We start from the raw sequence: 25935 nt of genomic DNA, 5'->3' as shown, positions 1-25935 counted from the left end.
TCCATTATTTTGATTGGGTCTTTTATTTATTTATTTATTTGGGGGGTTGTACTTATATGTTCTAGATATTAGCCCTCTGTTTGAGGAGTAGATGGCAAAAATTTTTCCCCAGCTGCTTCTAGCGAGTGTGTCCAACATAAAATGTGTGTGGCGGCTTTGTCTTATGCTTTCCACCCTTTATTTGTTCCTCTCTGGTCTTCGCCTATTCGCTTTTCTCTCAGGTGTTTTGTAACCTCCCTTGTGGGGATAAGACGTTATATAACTTCACATGTAACCCAGCTTACGGTGAGGCAACCGTAGTATTTACATAAAAACATAACTCAGGATTCTTTCCAGATGCTGTAGTTTAAGGAAAGGGCTTAAAGGGCAACTTTAAAAGACTTTGTTTCTGTAAGTTGGGATCCTTATACCCAGTAGTTGAAATAATGGCATAATCTGTGAGAATAGCAAAATTTGAAGGGAAAACAAATGTGAAAAGGACTGACTGACAGTGGGCTGCAAGGTTGAGGACTCCTAGTGGTCTGGCTTCTGCCACACGTACCCACACTTTATTAGATGTTGGGGTGCAGGATAGGCCCGGGACCTGCCCTTTGGGAGGTCACATTGCAGCCCTGTTCTCTACACCGTTTCGTCTTATCATGCAGTACTGAGTAGTGTCCTGGTGACCCTAAAAGCAACTTCAAATTTGAAAAATTGTCGACACGTGTCTGTTCAAAGGGAATATTTGTAGTTCAGAATACATTCTTCTGTAACCCAGAGTAATCACAGGAAAATTTTAAATTGATAAGACATAGATATAAATAAAGAAAACAGAAAATTAGCAAATGTTCTTGAGTTCTCCCCTTAGAAGGGAGAGAGAGATGCCAGCAACAAGCGAGATCACACACTGCCCCCTCACCAGCCCAACACGGTGCCAGTAGAAACTGCTAGACTAAGTGGCAAAATGTAGGCATAGACTGGCAGGAGATCTGAGAGCGGGCACCGAGCTTGCTGTGGTGACGAGATGAACCCCCTCCACAGAAGGCACCGTTTCTAGTTTGAGTCCTTCCTCTGGCACCTGGTGGCGGCAGATGCGTATCGCAGGGTGGTCGCAGAGGTGTAACCTCCACGTGGTACAGGACCACCAGAGCACTGTGAATACACAGCACAGCGGTCAGAGGTCTTGGAAAAGACATTCCAGGAAAACGAGGCCCTCGTGTTGCTCCAGAATCTCGTCAGAAGTGTGGTTGAAGTCCAGTTTTGGTACATGGATATTGGGTCTATTCATGTGTGTGTGTGTAACAGACAGGTGAGAAAGTAAACATTTTTATCTGTAAACATTTCTGGAAATACATGATCGGCCTGGGATTCCAGGTGGGTTTTAATGGCCTCTGTTTTAATTTCACAGTGTGTGGACAATATACGATGCAATGGCTTAATGACTATAGTCTTTGAAGAGAACTCCAAAGTCACGGTGCCACATATGATAAAGTGAGTATAGCAGTCCTTCCTCTGCATTTTACCAAGATTAAGCTGGTGGAGATACGAAGCCTTGAGTAGACTATTGCTTCAGTCCATTGAGCTTCTTATCAAGAATGTTTCTTGCCAGTCCTGTGATCATTCATGTTATGCCATTACAAATGATAAGGACATCCAAATGGAATTTTAGGCTCACAGTTTGTTCACTTGTACCCTAGGAAAACTCTTTTTCATACCATTGAATATGGTTTCACTCTGTGTGGACATCTGAAGTGTGACACGGGTGTGTCCACAGTCAGAGGCGGACGGTGGTGTGGCTGACTTGTGCAGCGCCGCCCTGTGGGTGTGAACCTATCACTCAGGTGTGGCAGTAGAGAAATGTGTAGATGTGGAGCACAGCTAACAGTAATCAGCTAGCTTGACCATGAGATCTTCTGCCCACTGCCTGCCTCTGACTTGGCCCAGGTGCCACTGGGAGTCTTGCGTCCTGCTCAGTCTGTGTCTCAACAAAGCGAATCCTGCAACTCAAGGGAACCACTAGGGTCTCTAGAATTTAAAAGAAGTTTCATTTCTTTTCTTGTCACTGGGACACAGTACCCAACACCCACGCCTTAGCGGAGAGCCTTATTTTGGCCCATGACCTCATCCATAGTTGACTGGGTGCAGGGCAGAAGGTCCTGGAGGAAGAGAGCTGCTCACAGCACAGTGGGTCACAAAGCAGAGAGGGGAGGGGCTGGGGAGAAAGATACTGTATAACCTTCCAAGCCACGCCCCCAGCGACCTGCTCCAACCAGGCCCCGCCTCCCAACACCAACCCCTGACCCACCCACCTTCCATAATCCCTGCCTCTGCCCCCGGCTTTGGGGGCATCCAGGTAAAAACCAGAACGAACACTATGTGCTGAAGCTCTGTCTTCACGTGTCTGTCTCTGTATAATATTTTGTTTCTAAATTTAGAAATTGTTCTGGAACAGTTCTAAAGTGGACCAGGCTGTTCCTTACTTTCCATTTCTTGGCTATTTGCATTCTTAATTCTAAGAGTAAAGTGTATTTTTGGAAGCAATTTCGTTAGATCTTTTAAAACAGAAGCTACTGGAAACTCAGAGTATGTTTGCTTTTCATGCCTTCTTCTGTGGATATTTTGAGGTCTGAACTGTTTGTGCTGAAACAGTGAGAAACGTGAACTATAGATGAAGGTGACTTTCCTCTTGCACAAGGTGGACCCTACAGGGAGCACGATCCCAGCGGTGCTAGAGGTAGGGTTGTAATGATCATATCCAAGGAAGGCCCGGACACAACATTGTCACCATGATTGGCGTGGAAAGTTGTGATGTACAGGAGAATGATAGTATTTTAAACTTTTAGGCAAATTTTAGAATACTTCAGGGAGGCCCATTTTTTAAACTTCAGGGCAAAAATTCCTTTTGTATTCAATTGTCTAGAGTTTCAATTTACTGTCTTTCAGAGATGGGGTACTGAAAAACGTATGACGTTAAGATTAAGAACCAGTATGGTCTATTACTTCAAGAGGTCCAAATCATGACTTGATTTCTGAATTCACGTCACTGAGTTGGAATTATCTTGCTCGTTTCTTACTGTAGGATTCTCCTTTTAATCTTTCTCAGAATGATATCTGTGCGTTTCATTGGTTAGCCAGCTACGACTGGCTTAGAATGACAGTGTGTGAGACGGGCTTGTGGCTGGGTTGTGAGGCCCTGGGACAGCTATTTATCCACCCACTTCACACATATCTTGCTGACTTTGGGAATTATACAGTACTAAAGAACAGGACGGGAACCTGTGTCTTGGGCTGTGAGGATTTCCTGTCCCATTGAGAGTCTACACCCCACTTGGGGTGTCTATGCCTCCTGGTCTCCCCATTCATCTGTTGCCCTGGCTACGCCATGGGGAAAAGAGAAACCAACATTTTTTAGTGAAACAAAAGCAAATTTTCCTGCTGCAACCATCCACATCTCCTTGCTGACACGGTGCTAAAGCCCTCCCGTCCTTTCAAAACTTCCCAAATATCACAGATGATCTGGTTTCAATCTCTTGTGATCGCTTCCTGTGTGTTTGTCAGAAGGAGCTGCTGTGATCACAGGAAGCTTACGTAACACATTCTGTCTTTCTTGAGAGTCCCTTAGGAAATAAAGTAAGATCCTGCTTGGTGCAATAAAAGAAAATTAAGTAATTTCATAATATTCAATTTCTTTTCTCAAAATGAAAATGTGATCATAATTTTGAAGGACAGAACTGCGTTTAATGCTGGCCTCAACATATTTTCCTTCTCCTAGTGCTCCAAATAAACTAATTATACTGTAGTTAAGAGATGCGGAGCCCAAAACTACGATTAGAACGTGCAGTCGTGATCCTTGGCAGGGGACAGTGTCCTTTGCGTGGTATCCGAGCTCAGCCTTTGTTTTTGCAATATCTGGCCTCAGTTTTCTTAGAAAATGAGATACTGGGTGGGAAGCAGTAGGAAAAGAGCCGCTATTCATTCAGTCATATTTGGGACAAATTGATGGGTTCCTAGAATTGCTCAGGCCTTTTGGTAAATGAGAAAATTGAGAACCAGAAAAATCGAATTAGTGGACACTCATGCAGCGAGGGGAGGAAAAAGCCACACTGTCTGCAGCCATCTCACACGTGTACTTGTGCATTTTCGAGATCAATAGTGTGAAGTCAAGAGGCCGCCCTCTGTCAGCCCTGTGGGGCTCGGCTGGTCACTTAAGATGCCCTTGTGGGCTGTAGGACGGAGGTCCTCTGCTCCCATGAGCACACTGCAGCTGGAAAGTTTCTAAGAGCAAATGGAGGAAGCTAGTGAGTCCTTTCTAGTCGAAAGGAAATAAATATATAATCGCAAGCCCCTGGCAGGGCTGAACGGGTTCATTACGAGAGCTCACGAGAAGCCACTGGCTCTGGCCTCTGTGGCCGGTGCTCAGCCGTCACTTGTCCCGTGGCATCTCCTTGGGGATAGCAGTGAAATCCAGGCCCTCCTGGGTCCCTGCGCTGTAGCTGCAGAGGTCGGGGACGCACGATCTCGCGAGAAAAGCCGAGGCTGCCTGGGCCGCGGCTTCGATGTTCTGCAGAAGAGCCTGGTGTGCAGGGTGGTGAGGGCAGATCCGTGAGTGGAGCGCTTTTCATCTAGTGCTGGCTTGTTTTGTTTTAAAGAAAACATTTTCAATGGTGCAGGTTATTGAAAACATAATTCAGGCGTAACACATCACGCTTACTTTAGGGATGAAATTACATTCAGAAAATATCAGCACATTAGTAAGCCAGAAGAGTGGGATCCATGAATTAGGAAATCCAACTCAAGACCTTAGGAAAGGTGTAGAAACTCAACACAGGAACGTGTAGGAAGAAAGTACACTGAGATATGACTGAATGATCATAGGTTAAAATGCAGGAAAACGGCAGAACTGCTACATCAGAGGGCCAATTCTAGAAGGCAAAATTCTGAGCCGCAGATATTGCTAGATTAGATTGCATTAATATATGGCAGTGATGTTTATGTCTCTCCCCCACCCTGTGTGGTACTTTTTGAGCACATTTCTCATATTCTGCTTTCAGACCCTAAAAAACACTTTCCGCACTATGTCTGGTGGTGCACACCTGTAATCCCAGCACTCAGGAGGCTGAGGCAGGAGGATCACCAAGAGTTCGAGGCCAGCCTGGGCTACATAGTGAGACCATGTCACAAAACAAGACAACAAAAAATAAGAAATGCTCTTCCTCTGCTAAAGAGGGCTTTGATTTTACTTTCTTAGTAAAATGTAACTGAACTAGCCAGCAGGGGCGCGTGCCTGAAGCCAGTTTTTAGTGCTTCAGCCTCCACAGTTAAGCACAGGCTTCTTGGGTAATAACGGCCAGGCTGCCCCAGCACGCACACTGGCCGCGTGTGCCGCCCCTCCGCCGAGGTTCACGGCTGCTTTGCACAGGTCTGACGCCCGGCTGCACAAGGACGACGCGGACATCTGCTTCAGCAAGACCCTCAACTCCTGCAAGGTGCCGCAGATCCGCTGCGCCAGCGTGGAGCGCCTGCTCGAGCGCCTCACCGACCTGCGCTTCCTGAGCATCGACTTCCTCAACACCTTCCTGCACACCTACCGCCTCTTCACCACGGCCGCAGTGGTGCTGGCCAAGCTGGCCGACATCTACCGGCGGCCCTTCACCTCCATCCCCGTCAGGTAGGGCCCGTGCCAAGGACCCGAGGTGAGGGCGGGAGGGAGCGCGGGCTCCAGGGCTCCAGGCCCGGCAGGCTCTGGGGATGCTGGGGGCTGAGTCCATGGATGCACGCCTTTGGCTTCTCCTCCTCCCCTCCCTCCTTCACCTCCCCCCTCCCCCCTCTTCCCCTCCTCTCCTTCTCATCCCCTCCCCCTCCTCCGTCTTCCCCCCCTTCCTCCCTTCCTGCCTTCCCTCCCCTCCCCTTCTCCTTCCTCTCCCCCTTTGCACCCTCCCCTTCCCTCCCCCTTCTTCTTCCCTTCCTCCTCCTCATCCCCCTCCCCTCCTCTCCTCCCTCCCCCTCTTCTCTCCCACTCTCTCCCCCCTCCGCTCCCCCTTTTCTCCCCCCAGCAGAGTTTACAGACCGCACCCTTGGCCTCTAACCCCTGTGAGATCCGCGGGAGGGGTACGGCGTGCCCTGTGGGCGCGCATGGATTCTTCCGCAGGGCGCAGACCCAGCTAGGACCCGGAGGTCGGGGCTCAGCGCCAGTTCAGGCGCGGGCACCCCCGGCCTGGCCGAGGAGGTGACCGCCCACCCGCCGCGCCCCCAGGTCCCTGGAGCTGTTCTTCGCCTGCAGCTCAGGCCGCGCCGAGCCCTCCGCGGACACACGGTCCCCCAGGCTGAGCCGCAAGTTCTCTTCGCCTCCGCCGACCGCATCCAGGACCGCCTCGCCCGTGCCCACCCGGAAGCTGTCCCTGAGCTCACCCGCCAGCGCCAGGACCGGCCCGCTGGACCTGACCACGGCCTCGGTGTCCGGCAGCCCACCCGCCGCACACAGCCCCACCGCCTCCCCACCACCGCACCCGGGTGAGTCCCTCTCCGCAGCTGCCCGAGGGAGGCGTGCCTGTGTGTTCGGCCCGGAGCAGTGTCCACGCCTGGAGACGAGGGTGCCAACCCTCCCGATCTGTGCTCCAAGCTTGCCTACCCATATCTCAGGCTGCACACTGTGGGTTCTCCTTGGTCGTCCTGCCCCAGGGCCTTTGCACTTTCTCAGCCCTCTGCCCACACAGCCTTCCTGGGTGTGTAAGCTCCAGGACGTCAGCAGCCCCACCTTCCTGTTCCTCTGCACATCCTCAGCACCTGGGCCAGGGCCTGCCCCAGAGGATATTTCTGTGGAATGAAGAGTGAAGTAAAACACTTGAACACTGGATGGGCCTCTGGTGGGTCACCTGACCTTCCTCAGCCTGATGCACATGGTGGGGGACGAGACCCTCGGTGCTGTGGAAACCCAGTGCCTTCCTGTGAGGAACAAAAATGGTTTCTCAGTCCAATCAGCAAGGAGATTTTCTTTAGTCCCTCTACATGCAGTGGTGTCTCCATTCACGAATTTATTCTTTCCACAATTCTGGTCCAAAACCAAATTGGACAAGAACCAAATCAAATTCAATGGTTTTGAATTTTAGGTTTAGTGTTGGCCTTATGGGGAACCTTGATTAAATTCTTGTCCAATTTGGTGTGTGGCCAGAATCATGGAAAGAATTCAGTTTGTGAGCCCAGGTACCACTGTGCATTTATTTACTTACTGGTTTTGTTTGTTTGTTTAAGGCAAGGTCTCACTATAGTTCAGGCTGGCCTTGAACTCACTATGTAGCCCAGGCTGGCCTCAAACTCGCTGTGATCCTCCTGCCTCAGCCTGCTGAGACTTGGGATTCTAGGCGTGAAACACCACACCTGACAGTGTATTTATTGATGACATAAAAATTGAGCAATAACTCAGAGAAAGGTTCACATTTCAAGGAAGAGCCTAGTGGAATTTGAGCTGGAGCAGCTGTCATGTTTGACAGTGGCCGCCTTCACCAAGAAATCAGCCACAGCTGCTGAGGAGGAAGAGGAGGGAGGAAGATTGAGACGCCTTTAAACAAGTTTGAGTGAAGTCACAGTGTGTCCTACTGGGTCTAAGGAGGCTGCACAGGAGGAGCTGACAGGGCGGCATCTGGATCTGGCCTGGGTTGGGCTCAGGGAGGTGGACACTCGGCCCCAGCGCGGGAGGTGCAGGAGGGTCCCTGGCGCAGCCTGTGTCCTCCTGTCTTTCGGCTTAGGCGAGCTTTAGGACCAAGCGTCACAGTGTCGGACCTCGGTGCTCTGTGAGCTGAGAAGCGGGGCGTCACACCAGGCAGCTTCTGTGCAAGGGAACTCAGCAGTGGAGGGTGTGTGGTGGTCCGGTACCAAAAACCCTGCAGAGAGTTCAGGTCTCCCACACGCTATCATGGCACACGGAAGCAAAAGAAAGAGAAAGAGAAAGTTGTGCAGTTGAGGAGCTCTGGGATGACCCACTGTTCTCTGTGGAACAAAAATCCAAAAACTCATGGCTTTTATTTGTATCCATCAGGGAGGTGGGTGGGGGTTGAGGCAGAGTTCTAGGGAAAAGAAATTTTGCAGGCATCGACTATAAGGACAAACAGAGCAATCTGCATCAGGCACAAAGCCTGCTGATTAACTTGATGCATGCAAGGCTGGCACCTGTCCTTCCAGGAAGGTGTGATTCTTCCTGAGTTTCATGGCCTCAGGGATATGTGATCTCACGTCTTAGCCCTGGAATCTCACAGGCTTCTGCTTGTGCCCCCATTCCAGCCATGGGGGGTGGGTTTCTCTCCCACATGCTGCGCTGATACACACTGGCTTCTTGAGTGGACTCAGTCAGTACAGCCAGCTGTGCATACCTCAGGGAAGAGCGAGAGGTCAGGGAAAGACGGCGGCAAGGGGCGTCATTTCGCAGAAGAGTGCGTCTTGGTGGCCTCCCCAGCCTGGAGGGGGCTGCCTCTGCTGAGAGCACAGACAGCACTGCGCCTGGGGGGCAGCCCTTGCGTTGTGCAGATGCTGTGGGACTCCCACGATGGACCCTGGGGCTGTCTTGCAGCTGAGCACCGCAGTACTCTTTAAGAGTTCCCCTTCTCTGCTCCTCCTTCTTTATGATGTTGGAGTTAAGATCATGCTGTCGCCCTGAAGTATGTATGCAGCAGATCTCTCTCCTCGGTGACCACCATCCTGCTTTCTGTTTCTAACCGTCTGGCTACTCTAAGGACCTGCTGGAAGTGCAGTCATGCAGTATTTTTCCTTTGCTGGCTGGGTTATTACACTTTGCATGATGTCTTCAAGGTTCACCCATGTTGTAGCATGTGATGAGGTTTCCTTCTTCCTAAAGGAGGAATAGCGTTCCATTATGTGGATATACCAGCTTTTCTTGTACCTCTTGGCTTTTGTGCAGAGAGCACAAGTGTGTAAGTGTCTCTTCAAGATCTTGATTTCTATATATATTGCAATTATATACACACCTATGTGCGCTTGTGTAGTATCTTCTGCCGTGTGCTGATGCAGCAGGAAAGGTGCACACCCACCAGCAAGACTGTCAGACCGCATGGCATTCCCACTTCTAATTTTGGGAGAAGCCTCTGCATTGTTTCGCACAGTGACTGTACCATTTTTCACACCCACCGGCTATGCACAGCTCGCTGACACATGTTACTTTCCATTATGTTCTTGTTTTATAGTGACTGTCTTCATGGGTTTTAGGTGAGGGTCTTTCTTTTTTTATAATTCCCCAAAAATTACATTTTACTTTGGCTAAGGACTAGAGTTATAAGTACTAGTTGTTTTTTTTTTTTTTTAATAGGAAAGCACAATCTGGTCTCCCTGGATCACCTCTGGAACACATGTGACACTTCCAGAGGTCCCCAGGCGAGCGGCCAGTGCTCCCCACGGTAGGCAGCCCGTGTGCATCTTTCGTGCGCCAGTGTCCCGGTTTTGGTCACCACCTTCCCCTGGCTCTGGTCTTCAGGACCCAAGCCCAGCATGTACAGTGAAGGTCCAGTGCCATGCTGTGAGCCCCACTCGAGATCGTATCCGGGATACAGAAAGGAGGAGTAGGCTTTTCCCTGGAGCAGCAAGCTGGGTGAAAGTTAGACCCAGGGCACACATCTACTTTGTAATGCTAAGACAGAATCTCTGGACAGGGTCATATGGGTAGACATTTCTTACCCACAGCTGGGGAGTCCATGGTCAAGGTACCATCATCTGGGAAGGCCCTTCCTGCTGGGTCCCAGGAGAGGGCGAGGGAGGAGCCCCCCACCCTCTGTAAGGAGCGTCCTCCCCAGGGCAGCCTCCGACCTTTCATGACCTCACCCCCTGCATGCCAAGTTGCATGAGGGATCAAGTTTTCAGCACATGAACGTGGGGCCACCTTCAAACCACAGCATGAGGAGACCTAGATAAGCGAGGAGATCGAGCTTGGGCACGACCCTGACATTTTGGCAGGGGTGGGGTCCACCTCTGGTGGCTCATCTCTTGGAGCCTGTGAATAAAGGTGTTGGCTCCTACATCACAGAAGGAGCTACCATTGAAGGCTTCCTGCCTGTATTTCTCAGTGTATTTCTCAGTGCATCTGCTATGGAACAACCTAGCGTTCTAGCTTCCCGAGCTAGTTTATGCAAATTGTTCATAGCTGGGAGATGCTCGTATCATTTTGACATTGCAGGCCAGGGTTAATGCCGGGCTTCTCCCTCTGGGGGGTTCCAATATGGTGGGAGGTCTACGACACTTGGTGTCACCCCCAGAGACAACCTGTGCTCTGAAAGGTTGTTCCTCTGCTCCCTGGGCTTCCTGGGCACCTGCACCCCAGCACCCACTTGGTGCTCCTTCCCTCGTCCTTGGTCTGTCTGCTCAGTGCCCCAGGCCAGCCACTCTGCACTGTACTGTCCTTTCTGTCCCTGGCCTCTGGTTTCTCTGAATGCTTTCCATTCCCATCTCCAAGGCGGTCATTCGCAGAGGTTTACAGAGGTGGTCGCTCACAGAGGCACAACTGTGAAAGGTTAAGCTGGGGGGGAAGGTTAAGCTGGGTGAGGATGGGGCACAGTTAGTGAGCAGTGAATCTGGGCGGTCCTCTATGGTTCTTGGAGCCCAGCTTCGGCTCGGAGCGTCTTGGCCCAGAATGAAGGCAAGGATGGAGGTGAGCGACATGTGTCCCGCTGAAAGCTGGAGGTGGACTCGCTTGTGGGGACGCCCTGCCGCTCTCGAGACTGGAGAGGGGCAACCTTGTGGGCAGAAAGCTCCAACTTCAGGCTGCGATTGTGGCAGTTCTTGGGCATTTCTCTAAGTAGGCAAAATGAAAGAATCACAGACTTAATTTTCTCTTTTATTCTACATTCAAACATGGGCAGCACTGGTCATGAAGACCTTTAGAGAAGTTGTGGATGAATGGTTTTGTATATATCTGAAAGTTCAGTGCACAAGCGTGTGTGTGTGTGTGTGTGTGTGTGTGTGCACACACGTGCAAGGTAGGAGTGCTCCTTTGCTAACCCTACTGTCTTGTCTTGAAAATTCCATTGGGCAGAGAAAAAGGAGATGCTGATCCGCCTTTAGAGTGAAAGATGTTCGCGCGTGCTTTGCATAATGTCGCCAGTGGCAGACTTGGCGCAGGTCCTGCCCCTTTCTGCCTCTTCGCTAGCTCGGGGTACCGTTCCTGGCAACATCGGTCTGCCCCTGGGGTCCCACTCTCTGCTGCCACCTGGAGAGCTTTGGAACATGCTTTCTAAAACTGTTACTGACCTGGGTCCAGTTTGATTGCTGTCCCAGCGTGCCAGTCTTGCAGCATTTCCTGGTGCGAGAACTTCAGGTGGTGTGGAGGGAAGGAAGAGACACAGGCAGTAGTCTTCAGAGTGAGCAAGGTGGCAGGTGCTTTCCTCCGTTCCCAGCCTACCTCCCCAGCTGTTCTGGGCTCACACAGCGTTCCCTCGTGCCCTCCTTCCTGTTGCCAGGCAGACCCTACCTTCTTCTTAAAATTTTTTACAATTTTTGTTAACCCACGTGTGCAGTTCATGGTGAGCACGTTCCTCAGGGGCGGTTGGTGCATGCTTAGAACACAGCTTCATTCTTTTCATGTCTGCTCCCTCCTCCATCTCTCCATCTTCTTCCCTTTTGCAAAACATCTGTCTCTGTTTCCTATTATCTATCTTTTAATTTGCTCTTTATTTATACTTTGGATTCCTCATATAAGAGAATCATAGGATGTTGAAGTGTGTGTCTGATGTCCTTCACATATTATTATGATCTCATCCATTTTCCTACAAATGACTCAGGCCTATCCTTCTTCATGGCAGAGCAGTGCTCCATGGTGTGTAATCACTATTTTTCTTTATCCCTTCATCTGTTGATGGATGCATAAGGCCCTGGCCTCTTCTACCCCAGGTGCTCCTCTGACCCCAACGGCAGCCTGACTCAGGTGCCACTCTGTAATGGCTTCTCCATGAAAGGTCAGCCCCTGGCAGGTGGAAGGGGAGCCCCTCACCCAAGCAGTGCCCCAGACCCCCCTGCGCACCTTGCTGCTGGAGTCGCCCCGCTCTGAGAGCTGAGCATTGCCTGCCCCGGGCTGAGTGACCTCCCACTTCCAGTGTCGCCTGGGGTCTCGTGTGCACGCGTGTTCCACGGGCTTGGCATGGAGTTGACTGGACTGAACCGGGCGGAGGTGCGCCCCCACCCGCAGGCCGGGCTCTCCTCCTGTGCCTCCCGGATGTGCAGTCTGCAGCACTGTCCTTTGCTCTTCTGCCTCCTGGACGTTGGGGTCTGGTCCAGTGCTTCCCTGGGGACCTTTTGGGGCTCTGCATATCGCTGACCACAGACCCCTCCTCTGCCTCGCCCCGCAGGCGGGTGCCCGCTGTTCCACCCGCTCCTACACAGCAGATGCCGCCCGTGCTGCTGAGCGGGGAGCTATTTCGATCACAATGAAACCAACAGCTAAGCACTGATGTTTTCGTCTGCATCTTGCAGCCCTGCCAGCTTTACTGTAATTATGTCATTCAAGGAAAGAGTCCAACCATTTCCTGTTCCTGGCCCCTTTGAAAAGATGAAAATTGTGGCCCTGTTTCTAAGGAGTGTAAAACTGGCTCTGCGGGAAGTCATTAGGGATTCTGTCATATTTGCCAAGTGAAATCTTGAACAGCATTCAAAGAGGAGCAGCAGCTGGGGTGGCCGGAGTCCTGTCCTTTGAGTGGAGCGGACATTCAGTCTTAATCTGCGGAATCAGTGAAAAGTAGGACGAAATGAGAGTTGCTGGGCATGTATCGAGGTGGGCATGATACTCTTCCTTGGAAGAGCATTCATGAGCTTATAGTTAGTTGTACCTGGTCGACAGCCAGGGACAGGGAAGCAGTGGCACCCTGGCTCCGAGGCCCCAGGTGGGGTCTGTCTGTCTTGCATTGTCCCTGCAGCAAGGAGGTTTGAGTTGTCTTAAACTCCCTCCACGGTTCACGTGGGAGGGTTCCACTGCTTCCTGCTGCTCTGTGGCTCCAGCTCCCAGGGGCTCCGGGCGGCTGGGAGGAAGTCGGTGCCACCTGGTGGGTCCCGAGGCTCAGGCAGGAGTCAATCTGCAGTGTGAATTGATTTCGGGTAGTGCAGGTGTCCTTACCACACCCGGTGAGTGCGGCAGTGCCGGAGGGCCCAGACCCCTCGCGGTTCCTGAGCGGGGGCTGTGATAGAGCTTCACACTTTGGTTGCTTCAGGGGTCAGCCCAGGCACAGAGGTCACCCCGTCCTGATTTTGATCCCAACCTGGTTCATACTCTGGAAAAGTCTCTTTTTCTCCACTCCAGGAAAGGCCCGATGCCCTGCAGGCAGGGAACCCATTGCAGACTCCTGTGTTGTGTTTTTTAACAGTAGGAGCTGGCTGAGGTCAGCCACGGTCCACAGGTCATCAGGTCATGGCTGGGTCCGCGGGTTATCAGCTCTGTGTCCTTAGAATGTTGCTGGGAGGAAGGACTTGGTTTCCTGAGAAAGCCTTCTAAAGGTGGAGGCTGCCAGAAACACACATCACCTTTAAGGCATTTTCTGGTCTCCACGCGAGACACCGTCAAGACGCCCTCGGATCCCCAGCCTGGCCGTAAAATCCTGCTGTTTCCCACCAGCTGCCCTGGAGTCGACACCCGCAGAGCGAGCAGGCGCGGAAAGCAGCCCGGCGGTGGATGCCACGGAGCTGTCCCCGTGCAGGTCCCCCTCGACGCCCCGGCACCTCCGCTACCGGCAGCCCGGAGGTGAGCACGGCACCAGGGCCCCAGGCAGAACAGTGTGGGGTGGGTTCTTGTCGTGTTGGGGGTAAAATGAACTGGAAGCAGTGGTGTTTGGGAAGGACCTGGGAGTGAAGAGCGGGTGGGGAGGGGTGTGCCTGACGGGCCTGTGTGGTCCCCCCATTTTGTGCGGCATGAGATAGATGGAGAGGCCTGGCACGGGGTGGGGGACAGCCTAGGGACCCCACCGTGTGCCTGACTCTGCTTCCTTACCAGGAGCCTGGGGTAGCCTTAGGAATGGTTTAGGGGTGCCCCATCATTGGGGAGCTTTTGTCTAAGATATCTAAAATAAGGTCCAGTTGCATGGGACTGCATCATTATTGTTAGTAATAGAAATGTGTGTTTTCTCATATATATGGTTATGGAAACTGTAAAGTATAATCCCATAATTTGTTTGGGAACGAGCAGATGTCCTGTAATCAGTGGAAACAGAGCAGAAGGTAGAAGTCTTTATGCGCACGGCCCCCATCACTCCGATAGGAATATCCAAGTAACTGATGTTCTGAAATTCTCCTCAAACCAGTTATTTCAGTCACAAGAGAAAATTGTACAGTTGTGAAAGATTCCCCCCTGATAACCTGGGAGAAACGGAAAGGTGTGTTTTGCTCTCACATGCAAGCTTCACGCGGGCGTTCAGGCATGACATGAGGTGTGTGGCTTCCCGGGTCATTTCATCTGTGGCCTCAGCCACTTGGCGGAAGCTGTTGTCACTGTCCTTGTTTCTGAGAGCAGTGACAAGGGAGGGTTGGGCCATTGTCAGGTTGGTCCCATTGGACATTCATCCTTAGGGCTCTCAGCAGTTGTGGGCCACCTGTCCTTTGAGAGGTTCTGGGAACCGAAGTTGACAAGCTAGACCACCCCGGCTTGCCGAGGGACTTCTGTGGCATTCGCAGATCTCTGTGCTGCTGGTTCTTAGCGCCTTAGATTAGTGCAGGCCTGGCAGTTTCCATGACCACTGTCGTAGAGGGTAGACCCTCTTGAGTGAGCGCCCCAAAGACTTTGGGCTTACAGACCAGGGAGATAAGACTCTACAAAAGCAAGAGAGAGCTAGATGCTGTTCACTACCTTGTCAGTTATTTTCACATTGCTGGAACACAGTGCCCAACCAAGAGAGGTTAAAGGAAGAAAGGGTTATTTTGCCTCACACCGTATAGCGGTTTCTGTCCGTAGTTGGTTGGTTCCAGAGCAGGGCGCTGTGACAGAGGGACCTGGCAGGGCAGGGTTGCTCATGGCATGGATTGCAGCAGGAAGCAGAGTGAGATCAAGGGAGGAGGAGGGAGACAGACCCTCTGGGCCACGCCCCAGTGACCACCCTCTCCCACCAGGCCCCACCTTGTGACATCCACCCAGCTATAAGATCATCAGTGGACCTACCCAGTGCCACATACCCATGGCCTGGTACCACAAATCCATGCTCTGGTACCACAACCCGTGACCCAGTACCACATACCCGTGGCCCAGTACCACATACCCGTGGCCCAGTACCACACACCTGTGACCCAGTACCATACACTCATGACTCTGTACCACATAGCCAGGATCATGACCCAGTCACTCCCAGAGCCTCACCTGTGAGTGTATGCGGCGTTGGTCGGGGAGCATCTAGATATAAGCCGTAACAACTATATTCACATATCAACTTTCTTAATTCTTGGAGGATTCTTTGGAAATTTTCCTGTTTGTGGGCTCCTCAGCTTGGTTTTCTTTCCTGATAGGACGAAGTTACAGAAACCTAGAAGGAAGGCCGAAATCCGTGTTAACGTAGTAGAACCCAGTGGGAGACTATCGTATTTTCTGCCGTGGTTGTCCCCTACATCCAAGCCCGCCATGCAGCGCTTCCCCTGCTTGCTTGCTGGTGTATTAAAGCGTGATTGTACGACTTGCAGAGTGACTAAAGAGAACCCTGCAGGCAGAGTTGTAACTCACTGCTTTCACTAATGCCCGTGGAGGAAAAGCGCGGGCACCAGCGGCCTTCCCGGATGTCTCAGTCAGGGAAGTGATGGAGCTGCCCGGCCTCTCAGTTCAGGCTTTAATTTCACATGGGCTGTCCCTCACCCAACCCTCTTTTTAAAGGTGCCTTGAGAGGAGATCCTATCATAACACGATGTAGAATTTTTCAATAAACATTTTATCTCGTATAATTCACAGGCTATCAATTTCACCCTTTGAAAGTATAGTTAAGTAGATTTTATGTATTCGCAGGTCAGACAGCCCTGACCACTAATTCTAGAACATTCTCACCCCCCATACAGGAAACCCGGTGCAGGTTTTCGTATGGCTGTGTGTTTTTATCTCTCTCGGCTACACTCCTGGTGTGGGATGTGGGTGTGCAGTCTTACTGTTCTCCTCTTAGCAGGAATGGCACAAGATACGGGCCCAACCCTGCACCCACTTTCGAATAAAATGTGAGAACTTCCATTGTAGAACTGTGTCCATCTGACTCGCCTTCCCTTCCCTCTCTTCTGCACAACCAGGACAGACGGCAGACAGCACCCACTGCTCCGTTTCGCCGGCTTCTGCCTTTGCGATTGCCACAGCTGCAGCAGGACACGGGGGTTCCCCGGGTGAGTGGGGATGTGCCAGGGACAGGCTCGTGGCCCTGTCCGCCTGGGACTTCATGGTGCGTCTCCGGGTCTCGGGTGGGCTCTGTTCAGAAAGCATGGGAGGAAGTCCTGGGCTTCGTGACACGGGTGATCCTGCAGGACACTGTAGTAAGTGACATACGGGGTGTGGTCAAAAAGTAGAGAGTGGTATTAAAAATTATTAGTGTAGTAAAAGATATATTGCCGTGAGTCCCCTCAAAATCCTCCTCCTTGCATCAGATACACACTTGCCGCTCTCTGGAGCTGTTCTGGAGGCCTTTCCTGAGTGTCTGTCCTGGCTGCTTCGATGTCCTAAATCATTCAGAATGTTTTCCGTTCCTCATCATTTTGACTTTGGGGAAGAGCCGGAAGTCGCACAGTACCAGATCCAGTAACTAAGGCGGATGAGGACACAGCGACATGTTTTTATAAGCCGCCTTTCCGTTGTATGGCCCTCGGCAGCCACACTCACCATATTGTTATCATAGCTGGTAAAGACCCTTAGGAAAGAGGGCTCCAGAGCTGCCTCAGAAGGTAGCTGGACTACGGGATGAGTGTGTGGGAAGCCAGGAGGAGGCTTTTGAGGGCCATGAATGGCAGTTTGCTTTTTACTGTAGTGCCCATTTAAAATGTAAACACTGACTTTAGTTTTGGATCACCTCTGTAAGCCAGGCACAGGAGCACCTAAAGACGCCGGTCTCGCTTCCGGGGGCAGTCTGACGAAGTCTAACTCACAGGGAGGAGCTGTGGGGAACAGTGGTGACCAGGCCAGAGCGGAAGAGGTGATGCCGGGCAAAGCAGTTAGAGAGGAGGACCAAGTCCTAGAGGTGTATTACACAGCACAGGGACTCGGTTAATACTTGTGTTCTGTATTCTTCGAAGTTGCTGAGTGGATTTCAGATACTCTCGCCACACACAGAAAAGGTGAGTGACGGGCGTGCTAATGAGCTTGATCAAATCATCTCTGGTGCACACACACATCAGAACAGCACTTTGTGCCCCATAAACATAAACAATAGAATGAAACAAATATGCAAATAAGTGGGTGCCCTCAAAGGAGCGTCACTGCCGTGGGTGGGCTGTGCCTCTGACACGCTGCACCCGAGAAGGAGAGGGGACGTTCTCCAAGGTGTCCCACCTTGTGCTTGGGCCCTTTTACCCTGTGGCTGCAGACGCGGTTGTTTCAGCTGTCTCAGTCGCCTGGTGCGGGTGTGAGCTGGAGGGGAGTTGACAGCGTCGCTTGTCACTTGAGCTCCGTCCTCGCTTGCTTCCAGTTGTTCTTGGCTCCTTCTGAGTTGCTGACAGTTCATTTGCAGGGTAAAGAAGTACTTAAAATAAAAGCTGGTTTTGAACAGAGGAACATGGTGTTCACTTTCTCTGTCTTCTCTTCCAAGCAGGGAGGACTGTGTGTTCTGGCCAGTCTGTGATTGGTTTAAATAGAGTTTTTTCTGTGTTTTCTCCTGAACCGAAGCACTTGGTGGCAGTCACGGTTTGAGAGGTGAATGTCACAACATTATCCTTCCCCACAGCCAGCTCCCCTAGCCTTGCGGTGGGAACCAGCAGGGGACAGAACAGAGAGAGGCGCTCACGGGGCCCTGGCCTGCTGTGCAGTGTGTGTCTCGCGTGTTCTGTCTGGATGGAAATTCTGCAGATCTGCCTTCCTCAGCTCCCTGGGCACTTTGCCGCATGTGCTTCGTTGCACGTGGTCACCCGAACTGGGGGTTCTTGGCCCTAAAAGGCTCCAAGCCGCCTGTGGGGTGTGCGCACTGCTCCACAGGGTGGAAAGGCGGTGTCCGGGCCTGAGCGCGCCATGTGAGAACGAGCCTTTTGTGGTGGGATGGGGGGATGCGGGGGGGGCGGGTGTGGGTGTCGGTCTTCCCTTCCAGGCTCACACGCTGGTCTGCCTGTGAGGCAGGGAGGGCAAGTGTGTCCCGAGTGCCTGGAGTTCAAGAGTCGATGTCCCCCGGGCTGGGCCCATTTCCATGGCCTGGCCCTGTGTCCCTGTGATTGCAGCGAACGCAACTGTTCTCATGACCTTCAGAGAGTGGCTTTCTGATGCTGCCCTGTGCATTCAGGTTGCCCCAGAGAGAAGAAGAGACCCAAACAGCGAAGTCATCCTCGCTTTTGGAGCTTGTCCCCTGCTTTGCACAGCGTCCCTACCCTGGAGTTGGCCCAGCGTGTGGAGCTGAGGGAAGAAAGAAGGCGGCCCCAGGGGTGCACAGGCTGCTGCCGGCCTCACAGTGTTCGACACATGCTGTTGCTCACGGCACTCTGCCGTTCCATACGCCGGCCTCAGAGGCCACGGGGACTCCTGGCAGCAGCACCTGCGCATTGTGGGCTCAGCAGGTAGCCAAGCGTGTCTCGCAGGGGACCCCGCTGTCCAGGAGAGCGGGGCAGAAGAGCTGTGCTTCAAGGCCACCTAGGAAAGTGGACTCCGAGCAGGAGCAGGGACATGCTGCCGGCTGGGCACAGCAAGGCAGAGCCTGGGGAGGGGCTGGGGCCGGGCTGCAGGTGTCCCAAGGAATGGTGAGCCAGAGAAGGGCCGGCTCTGGATGGATGGATGGGTGGATTTGCAATCCCTGTGGGAAGCAGACACCGCTGCCCCAGATGCACCTGCACCTGGCCAGCCGTGAATGCTGGGAGATGTGGGGGGAGGGGAGCCTGGGTGGGCTGCGGCAGTGAGGTCTGCACACTGCACATCCCGGGCCCTGTCAGCTGAGCCGCGGGGGACACCAGTGGGCCTTTGCAGTCACTCCCCGTCTGAGTCACTTCCCTTGCTGCTGGGACACAGTACCCGACACCCACAGCTTCAGAGGAGAGGTTGATTGCGGCTAGAGTTTCTGTCCTAGCTGGCTGGCTCCAGGCGGGCGGCCTGGTGGAGGAGAGGTGCTCACAGCGCCACGCACAGGAAGCGAGGAGCAAAGGGGGGCGGGGAGGGAGCTGAACCCCGCCAGGCCACGCCCACCCCAGGCAGACCCCAATGCCTGATAGCCAGTCAGCTCCAAGCCCCCATTTCCCAGTCACCTACTAGCTGATTTCAAACATTCACCCCACACTTCTATGTGCTGAGCCACTTACTTTTCTTTGGTTATTGCTGAGAAGCCTTTCTTGTTGCATTAAACAGAATTTCAAATTTCGCAAGACGATGGATGGAACGTTTACTTTACAGAGAGACCAGGCTGGAGGCTCCCTCTGGCCCGGGTGAAAGAGGACCGCTGTACTGTGCCCGTGGCTCTGCTGGCCTGTGGGTCTGTCCAGAATCACCGCTGTGCTGCCCTGAGCAGAGCTGGCTGGAAAACCCCACGGACCGCAAAGCCTGGTCTCTGCCTCTGCTTCGATTTTTTCATTTTTATTGCCTGAGGACATGGAGCCCACCCTTTCCCAAATCGGGTAGATCTTTTTCTTCTTCGACTTTACTGCAACAAGCCAGAGAATGCAACTTCTGCCCTCTGAGGTCAAGGTTGAGATTTTATGTTTTCTGTCAGCGTGGTGACCTTCAGGGAGATTTTCCTGGATTTTTACCCGGACTTAGAGCCAGTACCTGGGATTGTGGACTAAGCCTCCTATATTAAGCCTCCTGGGTTTATCAGCTTCTCCGGCACCCCAGCAGTGCCTCCGTAGCAGAAGTGATGCTGTCTTGTTCCCTCCCTGCCCGCCCTGTCAGTTTTGAGTGCCGCCACGCCAGCTGACAGGTATTTGTGCTTCTGCTCAGATTTTAGAGCTCTGCATAGACACGAAGATGTGTGCACTTCAGACGGCCACTGACACAGGGAACCTGCGGGTGGGGTTTGGAGAGAGTTACGGTGTGAACAGAAATATAGATCCACAGAATAAATCGATCAGGAAGCGCCATGTGCTCACTGTCAACCTCAAACCACAGCATTAGTTACGGAGTTTATGAAGTGATGCAAAATGAAGCTTGAGAATGTGAGGTGGGTTATTTAAGGAGCAGGATGTAATGACTCACGGCAGCAGAGGTCTGAGAAGCAACAACTGATGACCTGGGAGGCGATTGTACGCCTTGTAGCTTTATGCAAGTTGAAGTAAATTAGCAAAGTAAGTAGAGGAATGGTCGGATGCACAGGAAAATTAATGGCACAGCTATAATTGCGGGAGAAAGAGTGAACCCTTTGTTGGTGATGACCTGGTACTGGCAGGGCACTCAGAATCTGTTTTCTCTTTTGTTAACCAGCCATGCCTTACAGGGTTGGCAGTAAAGCTGAGTTTGGTGTGAGTTGAGCTTAGACCAGCTTTTCAAACGTACGGATACTTAGTCCCATTCCCAGAGAGCCCCACCTGATTCGCCGGCGTGTCTTGGGAATCCAAATTTTCTCAAGCTTCCCCAGCAGCACCCGTGTGGAGCCATGGAGAAGACCACAGTCTGAGGTGAAGCCCGCGTGAAAGAGTGTGCTTTTCAGAAATGCTGACTCTCAGGCTACACACCAGTCTTTCTGAGCCGGACACTTTAGAGGTGGGGCCAGCACCTGCACTTGGACAAGTTCTTCACCTGCTCTGGCTGCAGGATAAAGTCGGAGAAGCACAGAGCACATGTAATGTTGGAGCTCCCTTCCCTACTTAAAAAGTTGGTGACGCTTGGTCCTTGGTAGGCTGAGGCAGGAGGATCACGAGTTTGAAGGCAGCTGAAGGATATTTGGATTGTTTCCATTGTTTGGCTGCTATGAATGAAGCTGCTATCTACATTTCTATACCGGTTTCCGTGTGGTTGTTTGATTTTATTTATGTTGACTTGCTGGGTTGTGTGATAAGTTTATGTTGACTGTTTAGTAAACTCCCTGCCACGTTACATTTCCGTCAGCAGAGTTCTGGTTTCTCCGTCAGGTGACACCGTGCTGCCCCCATTGTAGAGCACAGTGGTCCCGGTCTCCCCCTGCAGCGTTGCTGTCCTTTGCGTCACTCACCCACGTACCTCACTCACCCCACGCATTGCCACTGTTACTGTAAGCAGTTATCTTGTAGATCAGTTAGAGTATTTTACTTGGTCATTTGTTCTGTCTGCAGTGCCCTTGCTCTCTTTGGGATGTAGATCTCAGTTTCTGACCATATCATTTTTCTCTGAGGAGCTTCTTTTAACACTTCCCGCAGAGCACTCTGTCAGCGGTGCATCCCTGTCTATCTGCCTCCTCCGTTTTCAGAGGGCAGCCTCCCTGGATATTGAATTGTAAGTTGGTGGGCCTTCCTGTAAACACTGTGTGTGACACCCCACTTTCTATTTGCCTGACTCATTTCTGAGGAGATGCTGTGATTCTGATCCTTGTCCCTCTCTCTAAGGCAAGGTGTCTATTCCCTGCAATTCTTTCATGAATTTGTGACACTTTATTTGCATGACACTTTCTGAAATGTCCCACGGTTCTTGTGTCTTCTGATCTACCCTTTCCAGGGTTATTTTCTTCCATTCTTTCTTCCTTTTGCATTTCAGTTTGGAGATTTCTGCTGACCTGCCATGGGGCTCCCCGTCTTCCCTCAGCAGCACTGAGTCTACGGTGAAGCCCCAGGAGGAAGGCACTTTCCTTTCTGGTCCCAGTGGCGCCAGCTTCTAGCATTCCCCTTTGATGCTAAGTTTGCATCTGTCCGCTCCCGTCACCATCAGTTCTTGCATGTCGTCTCCTTTCTCATTAGAGCCCCTCATATATTAGTCACAGCTGTATTAAAATTGAGCACACTCATCCCATCATCCTTGCCGCTTTCTGAAGCAGCTCTGGAAGACCTCTTTGGTGTAAATGTTTAAGAGGTGTGATCAAAAACACAGCGAATGCTGCTACCCATCGCCATCCAGTGGAAAGGCAGCTCGTAAAAACACGCTGTGTCCTCCTGTGCCTTATTCACTGGATCTGGCACTGTGCGATTTCCGGCTCTTGGCCAAAGTAAAAATGGCCATGAAAGAGAAATGTTTGGAATCCATTCAGGACGCTGAGGCAGCCAGGGCAGGGCAAGGGGAGACACTCAGGAAAGAGAACTCCAGAGCTGCTGTGGAGTGTTCAGGACGATGGGATAAACCCACTGGAAGCAAGGGTGTGTGTTGGGGGGTAACAGTGTCTATTAGTGTAAGACAGTTTTTAAAGAATTAAACATTTACTGTGTTTTTGATCATACTGCCTATTAGCTACTTACCTAGCAAAATAATCGCATAAAGTTGTTCCAGGGTGCATCTTCTTGGCATTCAGACATTGAAATTACAACAGCTACACTTTTACAGCCTTGTTCATAATCAGTGAATACTTTGGAAATCAAAGCATCTAGAGCTTCTTTTCCTTTTTTTTTCTGGTATCGGGAATCGAACTCACGATCCCTTGCTTGCCAGGCAGGCGCTATGCCGCTGAGCTAAATCCCCAGCTCTTTTCCTTTCTTAACTTCACTTGTCTACTCCTGGACAGGTTCTCATCATCTGTGTATTTCTTTCCTGCTATGGGATTCTAGTTTGGGGCGTGTTTTCCGTTATTACTCAAGGAACATAAAGGTTTTTCATTTGTTCATAGCTAGTTGACATTTTAGAGTTAAGATCTTGGGTGTATTTAATGTATAGTTTCAAATGAAAGCATTATTTCTGTTGTCAATGGAAAATTAAGAGCATTTTAAACACACGCACACGCGCATACACGTACACTCTCTACCTGGAATTGGAACTGTGGAGTGGAACAGCTGTGCCGTATCCTGCCGGTGTCTCCACTGTTACCCCCAGGCAGCCCTTGACCTGTGCTGCAGCCGGCCCGGGCACCCTACCTTCTCACCTGTTGGATGGCACCACCAGTGTCTTTCTTTGTGCTGCCCCTTCCCAGGTACGGCGCCCACCACTTCCAGTCACTCTCCCTGCTCTGCAGAAGCTGTCAAGGGGATGAGCCCGTGTCCCTACCCTCTGCTTGACGGCACTGGGCTCTACCCACTTAGGTCCAGCAGGTCACCGAGCAGGGCACAGGAAGCCGGCCGTGCGATGCCCAGACAGCCCCGCTCAGCCCTGGCTCAGAGGAAGGCAGGGTCAAGGCTGCCAGATGTGTCTTCTGTCTCCTGGTTCTTCTCAATATTTGTGTGAAGTCGTGTGCCGTTCAGTTTTGGAAGTGGACACGTACTCTTTATGAACACTGTCCTGGCCAAGCAGAGCGCTTTGTTGGCCACAGAGGCTGTGGACCACCAGTGGTTGGCTCAGATACCTGAGGTCCAGGGAGGACACAGCCAAGATTCCCGGGGACACGGCAACCTCCTTGGGCCGCTCCTCGTCTCTTACTGTTTTGGTGGGGCTGTGTGACACAGAGGGACCTCCTCCATCCACTCGTGTTTTCAGAGGGCAGTGTTGTCTCAGAGGTCCGAGAGCGCCTCCCTGGCGCCCCTCGAGATGGAAGGGGACAGCGGGACCGTCTTTCTCCTCTCCTGGTCGGACAGACGCTGCAGCAAGTGCGGGCAGGAGCAGGGAGCACCTTGCCTGCCCCCACGTAGCCAGCGAGCACACGCAGGCCTGCTCACTGCCAGGTTGTCGCGCGCTGTGCCCTGATGCTGCCCTGGCCCCGTGCCCACTTCAGGAAGAGCGAGAGTGTGGGCATCTTGGATCACTGTGTCCCTCGCTCTTGCGCCTGGGATGCTGGGCAGCCAGTGTGCCTATTTCTTTCCTTTCCACACCTCTGCAGCCACGTGCTGGTCCCCTAAGCAGTGAGTGCAGCAACTGGGGACTCCAGAAGGCGCAGTCTGGTGGGAATCTCTGCTGTGAAACAGCTCGGTGATATGAAATAACCTATGGGTGGCTCCGAAGGACGCGTGACTGGCTTCTCAGGCTGGCCTGGGCTCGGGGATCGTGGTCTGTTGAGAACTGGGCTGCGTTTGCGGAAGGACGTGGGTTCCTGTGGGGTGAGCTGCCGAGGTCCCCTGACGAGACTGTGCTCCCAGGACTTGTGAGGACGCTCAGCCCAGCCCTGTGTCAGCAGCTTCTCCACGCTGCTGAACTTGGGTGTCTGCCGGTGTCTGTGTTACAGGCTGAACACTCAGGCAGGATGCAGCTTGGAAACCAAACGCTTAATATCATGGAGCTGTCTTACAGCAGAGATTCCGGGTGGGACTGGGATGTGGTGGGCAGGGGAGGATCATGCCTGAGGCTCCCCAAGGAGAGGCTGCTGAGGGACAGGGTATCCACCGAGCACTGCCACCCCTTCCAAGGGCTCAGACATGCTGCTTGCCCCCAGGCAACCTGAAGAGGCTGTGGTTCCTCCTCCAGCTCATTCACTTGTTTTCTTGAGGAAGGGTGTCATAATGGAGCCCAGGCTGGCCTGGAACCCGCAGCCATCCTCCTGCCTCAGCCTTCAGAGTGGTGGAGTAACAGGCCCGCAGCACCATGCTGGGCTTATTCTTTGATTCCTGGCTCACTGGAGCATGGTGGGAAATGGCGGCTTGTGTCGTGTGCTGCGTGTGGCATTCAGAAATCCAGGCTCAAAGGCTCCCTGCGTCACACACTGGGCTCGGCGTCCCACCTTCTCATTGTCTGCACAAGCCGCCTTGCCTGCTTCGTGCTCCTCCCCTTCCCTCGTGTCCTGCTCTGCTTTTTCCTAGAAGAGTTTCCTCCTTTCTGAGTCCTGGAGCTCTTGCTGGGGGCGCTGGGGGATCCATAGGCTGTTAAATGTGTATGAGTCCATGTTCGCAGTACGCAATGATCGCATGCATGGTGGGGAACGGGTGCTTGCACGGGACTCCTGTCAGTTCTTCCTGCAGTCTCTCCCTCCTGTCTCCCCGCCCTCCCATCTGGGAGAGATCCATCTTCCCGTTTCCTGTTCTCCTTTTACGTTGCTCTTTAGCCCATTTGTCCTTTGGGTTTCTCGTGTCAGAGACACCATGCTCTGTTTAAGCTCGTGTGTCTGACTTCCTTCACTTAACATGCCGGCCCCTCTGTGCCGCACACTCTGTGCGTAAGGCCTGGTGCACATGAACGTGCAGATTCCTTTGTCGACAAGCTTAAGAACCTCAGGGCAGTGAGAGCGGAGCACGGACCAAGCACAAGCCCTTGAGCAGCGTCTCTGGTGACACAGCTGCACCCCGTTAAGCTAGACCTGTATTAGCAGCTGGACCAGGACCAGCAGGTCCTGGTGGGCACTCTGGGCAGTTACTCCTGGGGTGTCCCCTTCAGTGGGTGTCCCTGGTGGACCCTGCTTCAGTAGCACTTTTCCCGGGTGAAAAATAGATTATTTGAAGACAAGACCCTTTTGTTTTTATTTTTTAAGATAGGGTCTTGCTACATAGCCAAGGCTGGCCTTAAACTCACAGAATTCCTCCTGCCTCAGCTTCCCAAGTGCTGGAGTGGTAGGGTTGTCCCATCCCACCTGGCAAGACCATTTACTTTAAGATGGAAAATCTTAGGTTGAGAGAGATTAATTAGAAAGAGAAAACTAGTATTTAAACCCAGGACTCATGATTCTCTGGAGAGAATGCAGATTTTTAAAAATTAACCAAGGATAAGAAAGCTGTATTCAACATCCAGTGAAATGAAAATGGTCATCCCATGAGAGGCTTCCTGAACCATCCAATTATTTGAACCTTAATAAAGACAGCAAGCAAATAACAGTAACAGCCATGTCAGTGCTACAGAGAGCATTATTTTGCAAAGTAGAAATTGTGGACGCCTCAGTAGTG

At 52.1% G+C, this 25935-nt stretch overlaps 1 protein-coding gene across 1 annotated transcript in view; it reads left to right on the top strand.

Moving 5' to 3' along the window:
* Positions 1-25935, top strand: part of Rasgrf2 (Ras protein-specific guanine nucleotide-releasing factor 2) — a 195830-nt gene that overhangs the window by 117297 nt on the left and 52598 nt on the right. The window contains exons 14-18 of the mRNA XM_013512878.1: positions 1388-1470; positions 5399-5647; positions 6233-6489; positions 13574-13699; positions 16207-16296. Coding sequence (XP_013368332.1) covers positions 1388-1470; positions 5399-5647; positions 6233-6489; positions 13574-13699; positions 16207-16296 — 805 coding nt within the window. The remainder of the gene's footprint in view (positions 1-1387; positions 1471-5398; positions 5648-6232; positions 6490-13573; positions 13700-16206; positions 16297-25935) is intronic.

The sequence above is a fragment of the Chinchilla lanigera genome, unplaced genomic scaffold (genome assembly GCF_000276665.1).
Source record: "Chinchilla lanigera isolate Chin_1 unplaced genomic scaffold, ChiLan1.0 scaffold00017, whole genome shotgun sequence".
NCBI classification, from domain to species: Eukaryota; Metazoa; Chordata; class Mammalia; order Rodentia; family Chinchillidae; genus Chinchilla; species Chinchilla lanigera.
Note: the sequence above shows the minus strand (reverse complement) of the source record. Positions and strands in the feature narration are given on the sequence as shown.